General features: G+C 38.6%; 1 protein-coding gene across 2 annotated transcripts in view; it reads left to right on the top strand.

Annotated features, from left to right (window-relative positions):
* FAM114A1 (family with sequence similarity 114 member A1) overlaps nucleotides 1-19,088 on the top strand; it is a 39,419-nt gene that overhangs the window by 6,933 nt on the left and 13,398 nt on the right. For both annotated transcript variants that reach the window (XM_075752316.1, XM_075752315.1), the window contains exons 4-8: nucleotides 9,203-9,316; nucleotides 9,467-9,570; nucleotides 11,341-11,475; nucleotides 13,209-13,361; nucleotides 16,991-17,114. In XM_075752316.1, coding sequence (XP_075608431.1) covers nucleotides 9,203-9,316; nucleotides 9,467-9,570; nucleotides 11,341-11,475; nucleotides 13,209-13,361; nucleotides 16,991-17,114 — 630 coding nt within the window. The remainder of the gene's footprint in view (nucleotides 1-9,202; nucleotides 9,317-9,466; nucleotides 9,571-11,340; nucleotides 11,476-13,208; nucleotides 13,362-16,990; nucleotides 17,115-19,088) is intronic.

Here is a 19,088-nt window from a genome sequence, read left to right as displayed (position 1 = left end):
ATACCTTTTTTACAGCTGTTTGTTGCTTTTGTCTATAAAACCTGCTGCCAGCATTGTATCTCTGTGGATTTCCATGGACTTTTTAATGATGTGATGTCATTTTTATATAGACCATATAACATCTTGGTTCATATACATTAAAATTCATGCTTAATCAATACTGGCTTCTTAACATACCATCTGACTGTACCAGCATCATAGAATACCAGATTGGAAGGGACCTTAAGGATCACGTGGTCCAACCTTTCTTGGCACAAGCTTAATCTAGATAAAAGCACCATCTAGATAAGATGGCCCAGCACCACCACTTCCCTGGCGAGATATTCCAATGGCTAATTGTTCTCATTGCAAAAAATTTTCCTCTTTTGTCCGGTTGGAATCTCCCCAGGAGTAACTTGTACCCATTACCCCTCATCTTTTGCATGTGACTCCTTGTAAAAAGGGAGTCTCCATCTTCTTTGTAGCCACCCTTTAAGTACTGGAACATGGTGATAAGGTCTCCCCTAAGCCTTCTTTTCTCAAGGCTGAACAAACCCCATTCTCTCAGCCTTTCCTCATATGGCAGGCTTCCCAGTCCCCTTGATCATCCTGGTGGCCCTTCTCTGGACCCTCTCCAGCCTGTCCACATCTTTTTTGTATAGTGGCAATGAAAACTGAACACAGTATTCCAGGTGTGGCCTGACAAGTGCTGAGTAGAGTGGGATAATATCTTCTTTATCTTTGCTGGTGATGCCCTTGTTGATGCAACCCAGCAACCTGTTGGTTTTCTTTGCCACTGCAGCACACTGTTCACTTATATTGAGTTGCTTGTCCACCAGGACCCCCAGGTCCCTTTCCACAGAGCTGCTCTCCAGCCAGGTGGATCCCAGCCTGTGCTACACTCCTGGATTGTGTTTTCCCAGGTGTAAGATCCTACACTTGCCCTTGTTGAACTTCATGACTGTCTTCACAGAGTGTAAATATGCAAATGAGTTTGGCAGCCTGATTTGATAAGTTTGTGTGATGTTGTCTATTTTGAATAGGTGTATGCTCATCATGTCTCTATATTTTTAGAATTATTGTTATTTAAAAATGAGCACATTTGGAACAGATCAAGGAGCATCCACATGCAGAAAAGGAAAAAGAAAACTTTAATTTTAATTTTACATGAGAATGGTTGTACTATGTCACTGTGAAGGCCCATCTACTGTCTAGTTTCTGGCAGTGACCAAGAACAACTGGGAAAGAGCCTAAAACCAGATGTATGTAAAGCACTTCCCCTGTTTTCTCTTCGCATTTCCTGAAATCTACAGTTTCAACAGACGTCCTGACCCTGGGATCAGGATAGAGTTGAGTTCCCATATTATTGTCTAAGAATTTTGAAGCTAACTTTTCTCTATGAATCTATTAAATAAAATAGACTTTGACTTAAACAGAAATCAAATGTACATTCTTCCATCCCATAGTCAGATACTTCACTTCTGGGGTTTTTTTTCCTTGTATGGTATCCTGAGTCTGATATTGGATCCTAGATCTTTAGGACAACATTGAAATTTATTTTCTGTGACATTGTAACTTGGGATGCTAAATAAAACATTATAATACAGTTCACTGAACCCAAATGATGACAGAGATAATCCACATAGATAATCTTAGATTTATTCCAGGAAATCAATGCAGCAGGTAATAGTTTATATTCCTGATATAGAGGGCTTATTTCCTAGTTGTTTGTTATGGAAATTCATGCTTGATCCTACAAAGTATTTACTGCCTGTCACTGTCATAGAGAGGATGTGGGACAGCGTATACCATATATCTGCTTCAGTATGATAATTTCTAGCAAAAGTCAGAGAGAGAAAAAAAATTAAAGCTATTGGGAATTTCTGTAAGCTTTCTTCTTTTTATTAAATATTTATTATTCCCCTTCAAGTTACTCCATTTAATATCTGAGCAGTTCAACCAACACTTCATCTCGTGTTCTACATCAAAAAATACATTTGCCATAATCCAGTCCATTTTAGCATTGCTTATTCCTTCAGTGTAGCAAATGGTATAAGTAAAGCTACTTTCTTGGAATTAGACTTATCAGCAACACCTTTGGTATGTGATTTTTCTGTTGCTTTGTCATTATCTTCGTACAACACAGCTGCTTGTCTGGTTAAGTGTGACAAATATTTACTATTCCTTATATTTTTCTTCAGAATTGTGCTCTATAAAAGTAGCAAAAACAGTTTGAGGTGGGCTAGATAACATCTTAAAGGCCTAACCAAATACATTCAGCTTTTAACAAATAGTATAGAACAGCCCAGGTTGGAAGGGACCTCGAAAGAATATCTAGTCCAGACTTTTGTGGGAAAGGATGCCTAGATGACATTATCTAGCGTCTTGTTCAGTCACATCTTGAAAACCTCCAGCAATGGGGACTCCACCATTTCTCTTGAGAGGTTGTTCCAGTGAATGATCGTTCTTACTGTAAAAAAATTCTTTCTTACATTTCTTTCTCTCTAAGACTGGCTGAAATGGTTGTTCCAAGCACCTCAGTTTCATTATCCTTCAGACCCTGATTTAGAGCTCCCAAACAGATTAACATTTTTTCTGCATGCTATAATTTGTTGAGCATAGCTGATTTTAGTTTCTAACAGTAATTTGTGTCTTATCTCTGTTTAACTAACCGTGAACATATAGCCAGTGATTGTTTTGGCGATGGTTTTGTATTCTAAAGAAAATGTCTGTTGTCTTTGAACTTATTTTGACATTATTTGGATCAAGGTCCCTGCCACAAGGCAGATGTGATACTCCTCTACACAAGAGAATCTGTAATGCTTTTTGGATTAGTAGCAGTCACTGCCTGAACGATGCTTACTGTCTGACACTAGGTGTCACACTAAGAAAGTTATTGAATCTGCCTCATTAATGAGGTGAAGATTTTTCTGCAGGAAGTTTGGTTTCCCTCCTTGTGGAACCACAGTAGAGTAGTTTCACTGAAATAGTTGCTGGGAGGATGAGACGGGAGAAATAGGCTCACTGTGATCTGGAGACATATCTTCTTGTACTTAATGTCACCATTTTACCTTCTTTCTTTTAAAGTTGTTTTTGGTTTGGTTTGGTGGGATTTTTTTGAGTAAATCAGTCATTGCACCATCCACTGTTTTAGTAACAGTATTGATAAAACTCTGCTCTAATACCGGCTTACCATTGCAGCTAAGCCAATCTAATGGCTAGCAGCCACTGGAATGTGCAATCCTCCAGTTCTCTTTTCCTTGCATGTTTCTTCCTCCTCCCTGTGCCAGCACTCATGCTCCTCTGAGCTTCCAGTAATCCAGTTCAGGAAGTTAAACTGACATAAGAATAAATCTAGAGGAAAGAAAAATCTGGTTTCTGCCTCTTTAGTACCTTGAACCAACTCACTGAGATAAGTGCGAGGGCAAGAAGTAGGGACAAATATGGAACATGGAAGGAGCAGAACCTCCCATATTGGCAGCAAGAAGCTATTGGGTCAGTTTAGCTGTAACAGCAAACCTTTTATCCAAAGGGCTTAAGTGAGGCAAAGTATATCATCAATCTGTACTTGAAGCTTGTGACTTCCACTTTTAAAAACAACTTGCATGCTTGAAAGCTTGCCTGTTTGTTTTTTTTCCAACTAAGCGCTCTGCTACCTTAGTGAAAGTTACTACCTTCTCCTACAAGCCTTGCTTTTCATATGCGCTATTGTTTTGTATGGATTAATTATGGCATTCATAAGGTGCTTAAGTTATAGTGCTCAACAATCTGCATTTCCAAGCAAAGTCCATTCTCTATCATGCTGTATGCATATACTTCTCTCCATGTAAGTATGGGGTTTTTTACCTCTAGTGCCATTGGTAAGACTAACATCTGTCAATACCTCTTATACAATAAAAGTAATAAATAAAAAATAAAACCCAGCTATTTAATTTATGTGGTCTCTGAAATTCATACTGTAAGGCTGCTTAATGCATCTCTCATGCATTGGTTGTAATTAATATTCTGCTGTCTTGATTATTTTGTGCTCATGTATCTTCCTTATCTAGTTCTTCACCTAGTAGAATGCACACGGATATATCAGACACTCATAGTTCTCCCTGGTATGCTGAAAAACCTTTTCTTGTCACTCAGTATGACAGAATGAAATGTCACTTGTGATGCCACTGTCTCATGAGCTTGGATATTATTACATATATCTATGTGTAATAATCTGCATTATATAGCTTAATTTGAAGTCTGCATGGAACGGAGATGCAAATGCTTCAGATAATAGGAAACTAAAGTATTGAAATGATGTGATAACTTTTCATTTCTCTACAGATATTATTTCCCTGTTGTGAAATAAAGAATGACATAAAAAAACCCACCGAAAGCTGGATGTTATGCTTATAATTTATGTAATCATAAAAAGGACAGTTAATCTCTTCAGAAGACCTTTTTATTTTCACTGCATAAATTCAGCTGATTAAGGGAAAACTGTTTTATGCCCTAAATCAAAAGGTGGTCACAACTGTTTTGTAAATAACACGTTACAGCTGCTGTAGCAGCAAACCCCTTTTTCACAGTTCCTCCTTTTTAAGACTACTGAATGCAAGCATCAGGTGGGGTAATTGTGGATGTGCTTTTGGGGATGGCAGTCCCATTTTCTTTCTTTACATCTTTTAACATGGGCTTATGATCTAGAAGAAGTTGAGAACCAATAATCTGTTGTAGCAGCCTTTATGCCTGCTGAAACTAGTCTCATTTACTAGATTAATTGGAGTTATTCCTGATTTACAGACTGGATAGCATAGGTAATATCAGAATTTAGCCTGTGTTTTTAACTACAAGGAAGAGAATTTTTCTAAAGCCTTGAAGTGAATGGAGTGCCAATACGATAGCCTCAAGGTAAGCACAATGGGGTCCCGCTTTTTCAGTATACAAAACCGTAGCGCAGCTGGCTTTTCCACATACCTATACTTCATATAGTGGGGTGATTCCCACCTGAGCCATCTTTGGGTTCCTCATTTTCTCAGTCAATGTCAGATGCTAATTTAAGGCCTCAATCTTCATCTTTAGCTTGAACTAGATGAAGCTTCATTCACCTTACTAGACTGAATTTTGATCGGTTGTTCATCAGAAATGTCCCCATGATGTAATGCAGGCAACAAGACTGTGTGGTAGCCAGGGACAAAATCTCAAACTCGCCCTCCATATCTGTACCACTGAAGCAGGGAGTCCAGTTGCCTGGGACTACTAAATTGACAAGGGACAGTGATTCCTACAGAGAATGGTTTAGATTTCAGTCATGCTGAACTGCCCTCCAGAGGTATCAGTTGGCCTCTTTCAGCTCTGCAGGGAATCCAAAGCTACAAAGCTGTGAGGTGGAAGATAAGAAAGCCTGAAGTGAAGTGGGGTGTATCTGACAGAAGCGTTTGTGAGCGCTGTAATCTGGCCTTGGGCAGATCAGGTGATCTCAAAGGCAGGCCACATTTTTAGGTACTGCTTGCAAAACCTTCCTTTTCAAATGAAAGATGTCACCTAGCAAGATGATCAACAGTATTCTGCTGAAATTGCCAGCCAATAGAAAGAAAAGAAATCATGTAGGCAAGAAAAATAAAAGCAACAGCACAGGGAAAAAAAAATGCTTTCTTGAAAAAGCAAGCAGTTAACAAGACTCTTTGCATAGCTTTTCTGTCTCTGCTGTTACAGATGAGTAAATGGAGGTGTCTGAGGTGTTCCCAAGTTTACACTATCAGCTCAGTAGCATTACCGCACCCACTGTAACAAAACCAGCATGCCTTTATCTCTAAAATGTAGGCTTATCTTCCATAACCTCTTTTATTTCTGTGCCTTTTGAAATTACAAATAATCGTTTTCATTTCCAAAGCAACGTGCTCTTCTGCCGTGTTTGTGCATGTATGTGTATCTAACAGTGCTGACTTGCTTCAGTTGTGGTCTTCTGATCTCATCTGTTTTTGTTATTGTAGTCAAACATACATGCCATATAGCTTAGTTCAGCAAAACCACTCCTAGCTGACCTGAAATATTTTCTTATCATTCTAGTCCATGTAACCACAGCCCTGAAAATGCTGCCTCTTGTAAGTCTGTAAATATCAGTACAGCAACTGTGTGCCTCCTTTTCTTGGAGATACAAGCTTGTCTGCAAAACTATGAGAACCAAATTACAGAATGTAAAAAAAAGAAAATTAAACATGTTTAGATACAGAAAAAGAATGGAAAATTAATCTGAAAATCCATAACACTTTCATGAACCATCAAAAAGAAATTTTTGCTTAATGTCAGTTATTTTTTTATATAATTACAGGACAATAACATTTTGTTATCAAATCCTTAAGAAAAATTATGTCAATGGTAATAATAGAACTCTTTTCTCATTTAAAAAGTTGTGAGCAGGAGCAATGGAAAGGAAGGTGACATGGAGTGTCTTATTACATTAATTTAAAAGCACAATTAATAGTTATTGAAATGAGTCCTAGCAATTTGTAGAGTAAATAAATTACTCCAGAATCTATACATGCTAATATTTTCATTGAGCCAATTAAAATGTGCAGGAGATTGGGATTAGACAAAGTAGTACGCTACTCTCCAGAATCTGCATTGGAACAGATTTTGCAAAAGGCAAAAAGTTATCCAGCAATGCCTTAAATCACTGTGGTGCATAACCTAGTATGTCCTGTACAGTTGGACATACTGCTGCATTTTGTAAGACATGAAATAAGATAGACAAAGGTAATATTTTCTTCAGACAGGTAAAAGCATTTACTTGTCTAGTCTCTCTGTTTCAGTATAAAACATCAGGACCCCATGCAGCTTATGCTGTCATATAGAAAATTACTTGTTTCTGCTTGTCTTTTCCTTAAGGGACATCTGGTGTTTACTTCCAGATACTCCAGTCTTCTTGTATGTGATCTTCAGCAGTGCTGCTTCACATATGTTTTCTAGAATATATTTATTATTGAATTCATAGAGCACATCTGGAAATCATAGAATCATAAATCCAAGCTTTCCTTCTTCCTACTCCATTTTAAATGGTTTTGCTGCATCTTTCTTTAATCAGATGTTCAAAAACATTTGTATGACTACACACACACGTATATGTATATGTATAGTCAGAACACTGCAGAGCACTGGCAAATGATAGGCTATTTTGCTGTAGTAAATATAACTCAGAAAAGATGTTTTGAACTTTTGTAATAGAAAGTGAACACAATTGTGGGAAAGTATGGACAATATTTAATGGATTGTTATGCTTGACTTCATGCCTTAGATGTCTAGGTATCTGCCTGAGCATCTGTATTAATGGCTTTTCTGAAATAATGTATCTATTTACAGTTCAGTTTAAGGTAACAAAGCAAAGAAGTGTGAAATGTCATTAATACGTCTCATAAGCGGTTAGGCAGATAGTTAAAGCACTGTGTATCGTCCTACTGCTAGAAGTGATCAGCTTTATGTGAGATGCAGTGAAGGTGTACTGTGCAATAAAAACTAAAGTAGGGTCCCTGAAGCCATTTCATTTTGTGTTGGAAAGAAATACTGCTCACCTGGTTGGTTGTTTACTTATTGTGTCTCAGCTGATGTGCAGAAACTTCCAGCTAAGGAAGATGTGCCAGCTGGATCGTTTGTAATGAGAGAAGCATATAATGAACATACTTATGGATATATCCAGAAGCAGAATAGGTAGACAATTTGGGAGTAGTCTTTTTGAAGGGCAGTGGTTTTCAACTACATCTGATACAGATTAGGAAGCTACTGCCTCCTTTTGCTGACTACCAAGAAATCCCAACGTATCCTATAGCGGGACATTATCAGTCCATGTGATCTGCTAGTGTAAATAAACTCTGTGTAGAAAAGCAGTAAAGCAATCCTGTTCTGTCAAAATTATTCCAATAAAGACGCTAATAACATATATTCTTTACATTAAACTAGACCATTTTAATGGAACAGAGAGTTAGGGAGTCACTACTATGTGTCAGGTAAAGGTGGTAAAATCTCTGTAGGAGATCAGCTACCACTGGAACAGTAATTCTCTCTGTGTCATCTGACACCAACAGACTTTACAAATTATATTTTAACAGCAGCTTTGAGGAGAGACACTTTAGAATTTGACTTCAAATGAGCAACTAAGGAGCTTAAATCCTGAATAACTTGGAGAACCTGGGTCAGTATTCCCAAAATACTTACCTAACATAGCACCTATGCAGCATACTGAAGACGAAATTCCTTACCTCAGCCCTGCAGTCACCACAGTCCATTAATTGTGGGTTAATTGTTCTAGACTTCTGAAAACTAGATGAGGTCAAACCATCAATTTCTGTTTAAACTGATTTGTCCTGGTTTAAGCTGAGAGGATTGATTTTTCTTCATAGTAGCTAGTGTGGGGATATGTTTTGGATTTGTGCTGGAGACAGCACTGATAATATAGAGATGTTTTTGTTCTATGGACTTATTGTTGAGCAGTGTTTACACGGGGCCAAGGCCTTTTTCTGCTTCTTGCACCGCCCTGCCAGCGGGATGGCTGGGGGTGGACAAGAAGTTGGGAGGAGACACAGACAGGACAGGTGACCCAAACTGACCAAAGGGATATTCCATACTATATGACGTCATGCTCAGTTTATAAGGAGCTTGGGGCAAGAGGGGGGGGGGCAGCGTTCGGAGCAATGGCGTTTGTCTTCCCAAGTAACCGTTACGCGTGACAGAGCCCTGCTTTCCTGGAGATGGCTGAACACCTGCCTGCCCATGGGAAGTGGTGAATGAATTCCTTGTTTTGCTTTGCTTGTGCGCGCGGCTTTTGCTTTACCTATTAAACTGTCTTTATCTCAACCCATGAGTTTTCTCACTTTAACTCTTCCAATTCTCTCCCCCATCCCGATGGGGAGGGAGTGAACGAGCAGCTGCGTGGTGCTCAGCTGCCGGCTGGGGTAAAACCACGACATGATTGTAATGGAATATTTAGCATTTTGAACAACAGGGAACTAAACTTTTATGTGCCACTGAAACAAGTTTTGTATTTCAGATCCAGTGTCATTTGTATTATATTTCACCTTTATAATTTCTAGTCAGTTAATATACTGGATATAGTAGAACAAGTGAAATATTAAACAATTGAGGTAAGTTTAATAGTTATTCTGATCGTTATCATTTATGGAGTATAAGAATACTATGCACTGTTAGTAATAAGTTTTCAAATTACGTAATCTAAAATATGCTTCTGCTGCAGGTCATGGGATAACAGCAGTGAAGGAAAAAGCAGGAACTACCCTAGGAATTCATAACGCAAGTTCAGCATCTTTGGAAACAGCAGAGCTTCCTGCAGCTGAAACACCAATTATACGTAAGTTGAAGTTCACTGAAATTGGACAAAACTCTTTGACACTGCCAAATTAGTCCCATTTACAAGATTTTAAGATTTTGATCACAGAATCCAGTTTTCTGTAATTTGTGCCTTGAAAATGTGCTGTAGCTTGCTTTTTTCTTTTGTTAGAAGCAGAAGATTCTCTGGACCAAAGCTCTCTTGAGAATGTTCCTTCTCCTTCATCTGGATCTCGTGGCATGTTGTCAGCTATCACTAATGCTGTACAGAACACAGTGAGTCATTTTAGCTGGCCTCTCTGCTGTAGTTATTCTTCATCATTTTTAGGTGCAACTTCACTGTACATCACATGTAACAGGTAGAGTTTGTTAAGTTGTAGGTCTTTGTAAAAACAGTTCTGTTGTAAGTCTGTTTAGAGTCTCTTCCATGGCAAAATAACTGTATCAAATTAAAAAAAAAAAAAGTCAAACACAACTAAGTAAGTTACTACTTTGGAACCAGTCTGAGTGAAAAATATGGTCTTCTCCTAAACTATATAGAATTTTGAAAATTCTTGGGAAATCTTTTTATAGTTGTGGTACCATCATCTTTTTTTTTTTTTTTTTTTTTACATTTAAGTCCTTCCAGAGAAAGTATGATAAGATTTCTTACCATTTTTGAAGGCAGATAAAATAAGAAAATATTCCATTTGCTTATTTTAAGACTTTTACTAAACTCTGTATTGTTAGTCCCTGGCCCTTACCTTCACCTCTCTATCTAGTCTCTCATTTCATATTAGCCTTCCCAGAAGGTGGTCTGATTGCAGACTCAGTGAGGCAAAATCTTTTGTCCATGGTTCTTTCCTGATACACTCTACATATATATATTCTGTGCTGCACTTCATCTTTTTCTGTTTTTCTGTGTTTCAGCTTTTGCAAAATCCTGTACCATACTGTTTCCAAATTAATTTTTGTGTCATCTTCCCAGCTTTTTTTACAGATTATTACCATAGCAAATGTTTTCCTCTGAGCTTTTCAATATGATGTTTCCCTTCAAGTTATAAGAGACTTTAAGCATCAGCTACAAAAGCATAGGAGACTAACTCCCCATTGAGCATGTTTTACAAAGTGGCAATCCTTTTTTAGTGCATATCCAGTTCACTCTGAGTGACTTATCACTCTAATATCAAAGATTATGGGAACAGAGGGAGATTCCTATAGACTATTCCTAAGACTGTTGCTACAGAATCTGGAGCATCGTAGGGCTTCTGAGAGCTAGACACCAGTAAGAGTACCTGAGCATTGTATAAGATTTTCAAATAAGAGAAATGGGCTCTTACGCACACCTAGAGAGGCTACTATACCGCAGTGATGAATGTCACCAAACAAAAAGTATAACTTAAGGTCTCAGTATGTTGCCTGTAATGCCATTTGAGACTTTGGTAGGGTTTTCCATTATATATCAGGTTACATCAGCATGTGAGTATCTGACAGATGCATAATCCAGATTGAAATGGAAATTTTTAGCCAGTGAAAATTCTTCTTCAGTGTACATGAAAAACTGAGAGTGAGGGCTAACACTAATACAAAGGAAAATATAGGAAAATACAGGAAAAAAACCTGTATTTCGATAGACAGTTCCAGAGTTATCACAAGTGTCAAAATTTTAGAACTCAGTTAGATAAGGCAGAGTCATCCTGTTCATGATGGACACTGGCTCCATGTTATTCATATCTAAAATGTGTTCCCATGGACTAGATGCCACTTCGGATTAAATTAAAATGGTATTATTAATAATTTTTGTATCATCACAGGTGTTACATTTCCTCCAGTGTGAGCCTTTTAATTAACTAGAAATATTTGTATAGTTCATTTCTTTTCTTTTTGAAAATGTGTTCAGAAAAACGTAACATAATTTTATAAATATATCAATCCTATTGTTAGTTAAAGCATAGAAAATTTAGGGACTTGAATGTTCAAAGATGGTGTCAGCAAAAGCAATACCCTTTACAGTTAATATTAGCATAAAGTGGAAAGCAAATAACCACATTGCATTATTTTATACAGGGGAAAAGTGTATTATCTGGAGGCTTAGATGCTTTGGAATTTATTGGGAAGACAACCATGAATGTCCTTGCAGAAAATGATCCTGGATTTAAGAGAACCAAAACACTGATGGCAAGAACAGTTTCTCTATCTCAGGTTGGATTTATTTAAATACAGCTCTGACAATGCAGTTTCAGATTATTTTTCCGGCATTTCAGATGCCTCAGGGAGAGGCTTTCTCTATTGCAATAGATATTGGCTAGGTTTATTGTGCTTTATATTTGCTCCACTTTCTTTTTCTTCACAGAACCACAAAAGATAATGTAAAATCATCTTTTCTGCATAATCACATGTACCATAGCTGATTTTTATAAGATAGTATATGTGGTGATAAATCATTACACTCTGGAGACAGAATCAAATTGTTTTTGTTCTGGTAACAGCTGTAGATAGGTATCTTCCAGCATAAACATCACTATACTACTTTCCTTGGAAATGAGTAATACTGGAATATGACATATGTTTCATTAGGAATTAAAGCTGAAAACTAATGGTACCCTTGCATAGTCATGACTCGTATGTTTAAAAATTCAGAGACATGATAAAAACAGAACAGAAGTGTAAGTGTTGTCAGTACTAAATTATTTTAGCTCTCCAGATACTGCGAGGAGGGAGGCTGTGGATATCAGTAGACATTGAAAAAAATTTTAATTTTACTACATGTTTACTTCCTTGTAGAGAGGAGTAAAGGTATTTTTGAGATGTTTCATCTTTAGTGTTGGTCATTGTAAATGTAAACAGACTGATACTGTTATACTAGGCCAAAACCAAGTAACTCTTGTTAAGGCCCACAGGATTAAAATGAGCTTTTGAGAATACCTTCCTAAACAATGTGCATGAATTCACACATAAAATCTGAGGCAGAAGTGACATAAATCAGTTCTCATGGGTCACATAACACAGTGCTTCCTTTTCAGTGATTTGTGCATGAAACTTTGTGAGTGATCTTTTGAAGGTGGAGACTGAAAAATCTGTCATCATAAGTCTTTTGTAACAAATGAATAAGTGAAGACAATATCGTAGAAGTTTTGAATGATGCAATAGTGTAAGTGGCAAGAGTTCATCTATATTCAGAGGCTTCTATGTGACTGTAAGATGCAATTCAGATGTATTTACCAGCTTTACTGTAGCAAATTCATACGAGAGGCCATTCCTTCCTGGGACTAGAAGGAAGGAACAGAAGATCCTATTCTATACACTATTCTATCCTTCTTATACACTAATAGAAGGGTATAAGAAGATCACTCCAAAATATCCCCAAGTATATGGAGTATAGTTCTGCCCCACCTTTGGTAGTAGTCATACCGTATTAGGCCTGACTTTAGTTTCTGCTAAAAATATTTTATAGGAAATAATTATGTAGGTGCATTATTTAGGTATAAGTACGTAGGTAGGTCCTGAAAATAATATTCTTCCCATTTTGTGGTCTGTGGAATGGATTGCATGACGCTTTAAGGCTGTGTATTAAATAGTCCTTTTTATTTTTCTTTCATTGTAATTGGTGGCTAAATTTATTGTATAATATCCATAGCTGATATTGCTTTTGAGAACATAAGCCAGATTATTTGTTTGTTCATTGTTTCTTAAAAAAGGATGGTTAGCAATTACTGTTGGGAAAACCGCACTTAGAATGCTACTTAAATATTTTATTAGAGGATTTTATCAAAAAAGAAGTTAGATATTTCAGCTTTAAAATTTCAGCTCTGCAGGTGTGATATAGTCCCAAATTTTATTACTACTTCCTAGACAAGCAAAAGCAGAAAGTAGTAAAATCTGTCATACCTACAGCACTACCAATAAAACAACAGGAATGATGTATATTTTTGCAGCTGTTGCGAGAAGCTAAAGAAAAAGAGAAACAGAGGCGGGCCCAGCAAGTTACAGTTGAAAGAACAGCACATTATGGACTACTTTTTGATGAGTTCCAAGGTTTGTCTCATCTTGAAGCTCTGGAAATCCTGTCAAATGAAAGTGAAGCCCAGGTACAGTATGCAGACAGCATAAATCAAAATGGTTGGTAAAAAAATTGTTCTTTACATTAATTTTGTTCTGCAGGTGCATGTGAAATGAACAGTAAGTTTTTCATCAACTTCAGAGAAAGCTGGATTGGTCCCATGGGTCAGTCCCAGGCTTCAGGAAATCAATCTCAATACATGTAAAATGTAACTCCGAGATTGACTCAAAACAAACAACTTCATTACTGAAGGTTATTTTTGTTAGGACCATATATCAGCTTGTGACACTGTGCAGATGTCTTTTCAGAATTTGCAAGGAGGTCGATGTCTTATGGTTTTGTATCATGCACTGAGACTTACCTTCAGGAATTCCAGACCTACTATACCTAGAGGCTAGTGAATTAAAATGAATTCTAGATTACTCTTACTCAATTCCTAAGTCTTCTTTGTTGTGTTAGGTTTTAAACCTACATAAAACTACCCCAAGATATCATTACTGGAAGTATGCAAATGCTATATGTCTCTCTGAAGAACATGCTAAAGTTACTAAGGCCTGTATGATAAATATATTTTTGAATTTCAGCTGTCAGTAGATCTCTGACAGTAGATTAATAGAACTTTTTTAGATTTTTACTAACTCCAACAGGACTGAATGCAACTGTCTGTGTCAACAAGTCCAATTCACTGATAGATATTCCAAAAGGCTCACAGAACATCTTCCAACTACCCTATACACACACACACACAAAATACTCACAGTACTCTGTAAGCTTGAGACCTATACTAACAGCCCAAAAGCCACACTCTGATGGACCACAGGAAGAGCACAAGAGAGACTGAAGGCATTGCTAATGTCCTATGCCCTTCTAACAGCAGGGATTTAAAAATATTTTAAAGCTTTCATTTTAAAAGTTTCTATTAAAAAAAGGTCCCAGTTAATCCTATGAAATGGACAATGCTACAGAGAGGGCCAAAAAGCCCTAAGTAGTGCTTCACAACCTGAGTTGGGTCGCCCAACTTTATCTTGTATTTAACCCTGAGCACATGAGCTGGACACATCAAGGAGGAACAAAAGAGAATAATGTTTTTCTCTAGTTTCTCACTGAAACAGTCTGCACATCTATAAAGCAAACTTAAAACCAACATTGGAAAAAAACTAAAAGTGAAATTTTGTATCAAATGGAGAGAAGGCTTAACACCGGGATTAACGCTGCATAGCTGTAGTGCAAACAAACAGCAATTCAAAGAATCTGTTTCCATCTGTCTTAGGCTTCTCACCCTATTAAATATGCAGGGACTTGCAGATACCTGAGACACTCAACAGCCTGTCAATATGTTCTTCAAAACAGGTAGACTGGTAGACTGTCAATAATTTTGGTTGGACTTTGAAGGGACGAAACGGGTTTTTTTCTAACTCCTCCCATGAGTGCTCAGACTAAGCATGAATTCTGCCTGCGCTCTTATCATAGACTCATAGAATGGTTTGGGTTGGAAGGGACTTTAAAGACCATCTAGTTTCAACCCCCTTGCCATGGCAGGGACACCCTCCACTAGACCAGGTTGCCCAAAGCCCCATCCAGCCTGGCCTTGAACGCTTCCAGGGATGGGGCATCCACAATTTCTCTGGGCAACTTGTTCCAGTGCGTCACCACCCTCACAGTGAAGAATTTCTTCCTAACATCTAATCTAAATCTACCCTCCTTCAGCTTAAAGCCATTACCCCTTGTCCTGTCACTACAGACCCTGGTAAACAGTCCTTCTCCAGCTTTCTTGTAGGCCCCCTTTGAGTACTAGAAGGCTGCTGTAAGGTCTCCCCCAGAGCCTTCTCTTCTCCAGGCTGAACAACCCCAACTCTTTCAGCCTGTCTTCATAGGAGAGGTGCTTCGGCCCACTGATCATCTTTGTGGCCCTTGTCTGGACTCACTCCAACAGCTCCATGTCATTCTTGTACTGGAGACCTCAGACCTGGACGCAGTACTCCAGGTGGGGTCTCACCAGAGCAGAGTAGATGCGGAGAATCGTAGAATCATAGATTCATAGAATGGTTTGGGTTAGAAGAGACCTCAAAGATCATCTAGTTCCAACCCCCCTGCCATGGGCAAGGACACCCTCCACTAGACCACGTTGCCCAAAGCCTCATCCAACCTGAGCTTAAACACTTCCAGGGATGGGGCCTCCACAACTTCTCTGGGCAACCTGTTCCAGTGCCTCACCACTCTAACAATAAAGAATTTCTTTCTAACATCTAATCTAAATTGACCCTCCTTCAGCTTAAACCCATTACCCCTTGTCCTGTCACTACACTCCCCAATAAACAGTCCCTCACCATCTTTCCTGTAGGCCCCTTCAGGTACTGGTAAGCTGCAATTAGGTCTCCTCACCTCCCTCAACCTGCTGGTCACACTTCTTTTGATGCAGCTCAGGATATGGTTGGTTTTCTGGGCTGCAAACACATGCTGCTGGCTCATGTTGAGCTTTTCATCAACCAATGCCCCCCAAGTCCTTCTCCTCAGGGCTGCTTGCAATCCATTCTCCGCCCAGCCTGTAGTTGTGCTTGGGATTGTCCCGACCCATGTGCAGGACCTTGCACTTGGCCTTGTTGACCTTCATGTGTTTCACATGGCCCACCTCCCAAGCCTGTCAAGGTCCCTCTGGATGGCATCCCTTCCCTCCAGCATGACAACCACACCACACAGCTTGGTGTCATTGGCAAACTTGCTGAGGGTGCACTCAGTCCCACTGTCCATGTCGCCAACAAAAATGTTAAACAGCGCCAGTCCCAATACCGATCCCTGAGGAACGCCACTTGTCACTGGTCTTAGACACTAAGCTGTTGACCACAAGTCTTTGAGTGCAACCATCCAGCCAATTCCTTATCCACCGAGTGGTCCATCCATCGAATTCATGTCTGTCCAATTTAAAGACAAGGATGTCGTGTGGGACAGTGTCAAATGCTTTGCACAAGTCCAGGTAGATGACATCAGTTGCTCTTCCCTTATCCACCAAAGCTGTAACCCTGTCATAGCATGCCATCAAATTTGTTAGGCGTGATTTGCCCTTGGTGAAGCCATGTTGGCTGTCACCAATCACCTCCTTATTTTTCATGTGCCTGAGCATAGTTTCCAGGAGGATCTGCTCCATGATCTTGCCAGGCACAGAGGTGAGACTGACCGGCCTGTAGTTCCCTAGGCCTTCCTTTTTTCCTGTTTTAAAAATGTGGGTTATGTTTCCCCTTTTGCAGTCAGTGGGAACTTCACCAGACTGCCATGACTTCTCAAATATGATGGATAGTGGCTTAGCAATTTATTTAGCAACTTACTAGCAACTCTTCTTTCCTGCTGACTTCATCCAAGCAATCCCAAAATGCTTATTACAGTTTGCAATTAAACCACAGTTTTATAATTCAAACCAAATGTTCTGGGAGAAGGTAGACACCTGATGGTCTTGCAAGGCTGGTGTAATTTTTGTGATACTCAACAAATTTTGTTGATGAGAACTAAAAATGTGTCTACATAAGTTGGAAGGTTAGAGACAAGATTTGAGCATAATGGAAGTTTCAATTTCTTCAATTATTTTGGTATCATCAGGCTCAAAATTATCAAATTAAGAAAAAGTCTCTGTTTTGTTTAGGAATTCTTCTGTCCTTTCTTTTACAGATTCAGTCATATTTAGCAACACTTGATGGAGAGCAGTTGGAGACTGTGAAAAATGATTTAATTGCTATAAAGGAGATTTTTGTTCCAAAGGAATCAGATGATGAAGTGGTACAGACACAGAAAGGTAATTAGAAATACGGAGACTTAACCATATAAACAATTGTTACTTCTGCATATAGTAATTTAAAAAATTACAATCTCAGCTATAATTTCTGATGTCCTGATACTTTTCATAAGCAAGTAAGTCACAAAAAATAATACTCTGAAAGTTCTGGAAGCTGATCAATGCTTAATTTTGAATTTGTGTTGTAATTGAAGTGTGAGATAGATAGAGAAAATACAAGGTAAGTAAGTATTGTATTACTTTACTATATGGTCGGTGAAAGCAAAACAAAAGTAGTAACCTTTTAGATAACTGAGGTTTTCTTACAGAATTTGTTTATGAAATTGTGTAATCTGAAGGTTTAGAAGTGTTTAGCAATGCTTTTCTGTTTAGCAACTTCATGCTTACTTTACACCCTCCCTTGCTAGGTAGGGAAAAAATTAGTGTAATAAAGGGACTTAAGAACCCTGAACTTTTTGAAGGAAAGTCACTTTAAACATAGTGGCAAAGCTGCTTTCTAGGTGTTGCTTGGCAAGATGTGGCGCGTGGAGCATGAGAAAGAAGGTAAAGTAGCAGAAGCATGCCAAAACTATGACATAGCGGGCAGCATCAAAGAGAATGGGACCAGCATGGCAGTCCATAGATCAGCTCACAAAAGTTACAATAAAATGGATGGGCCATTTGGTTAGGGGTAAAATAGGTGTCTTAAACAGGTCAGGAATTGTGGCATTCCCCAAAACAGAAGGATAAGAACATAGCTTAAAGCCACCATAGTTCATGTCTCCAGGCCTGTGAGATCCATACCAAAGCTCCTCTAGTTAATAGAAACAACACCCTTGACCTGACTGAGGAGTGGCTCATGCCATTAAACACCATATTGTTGTGTTTCAGAAACACAGTAACATAAAAAGATATTTCTTCCACATCCTCTTGACCTCCTCAGGGGCGATTAGCCCATAAAACTTACATTTTGCAAGATGATGAGTTGTGATTTCTCTAGCCTTCAGAAAATTAGAAAAATTGTGTTAACATCCACATGTTCTAGCTGGAAAGTCTTTTCTGCTCAGACTGCTCTTTCTAGCAGTGCTTACTCAATATGCCAGATGTTGCTCACAGGGAGCTTATTATTTCTTCTCAGGGGGGACAGCAAGTGTTAAGTGTAGTCTTAGTATGGGAGTCTTTTGTGCTGGTTTTTTTCCCTTGTTATGTTTTTTAAAAAGTGGGTTTGTGAGAAATAGAAGTCAGGAAAGTGTGTTACCTGCTTAAGAGTGAGGATTCATGAGATGTCTGTTGTTCCTTAATTTCTGTGGGAAATCATTCCTTGCTTTGAAACCAGCCCCCAGGAAAAGCTGTTTCTTGCACAAAGTGATGTTTTCTCTGTTAGTCCGAAGTTCTGGTTTTTTCAGTGAAGCACAGCTGCTGATCACGCTCTTTGAAACATTAACTGACCTTCTAAATAGCATGGGACCAAGCCAATATGCACCTTAAAAAAAAAAAAAAAACAAAAAAAACCCCAGGCAAAATCAGAGCATGCTGCAGGTTTTCCCCTGCAAAAGGAAATCAGTCAGCAGTGATCCTCCTCTCTGTGACCACAGAAAGAACCACACACATGTTCTCTCCACCTTACAGCTGAATGGGTGTTACTTCAGGCCGCAGTTCAAAATTATGTCCTTTAGTGCAGTCAGGCTCAAGATTTATTAGTATTTGAACTACAGATAAATTTCATATATTAGTATTAAGTTGGATAAATTTTAGTTCCACTGGAGGACTCCAAAAGAATAAAAACATTAATAATCTCTCAAAGTAGCTTTCTGTTAGGGCTGAGCTGACAGCTCTGTGGTCAGGCTCCTAATGTGGGATGTGTGGCCTTTACTTCTTTTTTCAGCCTCTCACCCATTATCCATAGTATTGTCTGCAGTATTATTGTAGTATCCCCAACACTGCATTGAAAGTCCTCTTAACACGGTATAGTGCTTTGACACATCCCCTCTAGAC

The sequence above is a fragment of the Balearica regulorum genome, chromosome 4 (assembly GCF_011004875.1).
Source record: "Balearica regulorum gibbericeps isolate bBalReg1 chromosome 4, bBalReg1.pri, whole genome shotgun sequence".
Classification (NCBI taxonomy): domain Eukaryota; kingdom Metazoa; phylum Chordata; class Aves; order Gruiformes; family Gruidae; genus Balearica; species Balearica regulorum.
Note: the sequence above shows the minus strand (reverse complement) of the source record. Positions and strands in the feature narration are given on the sequence as shown.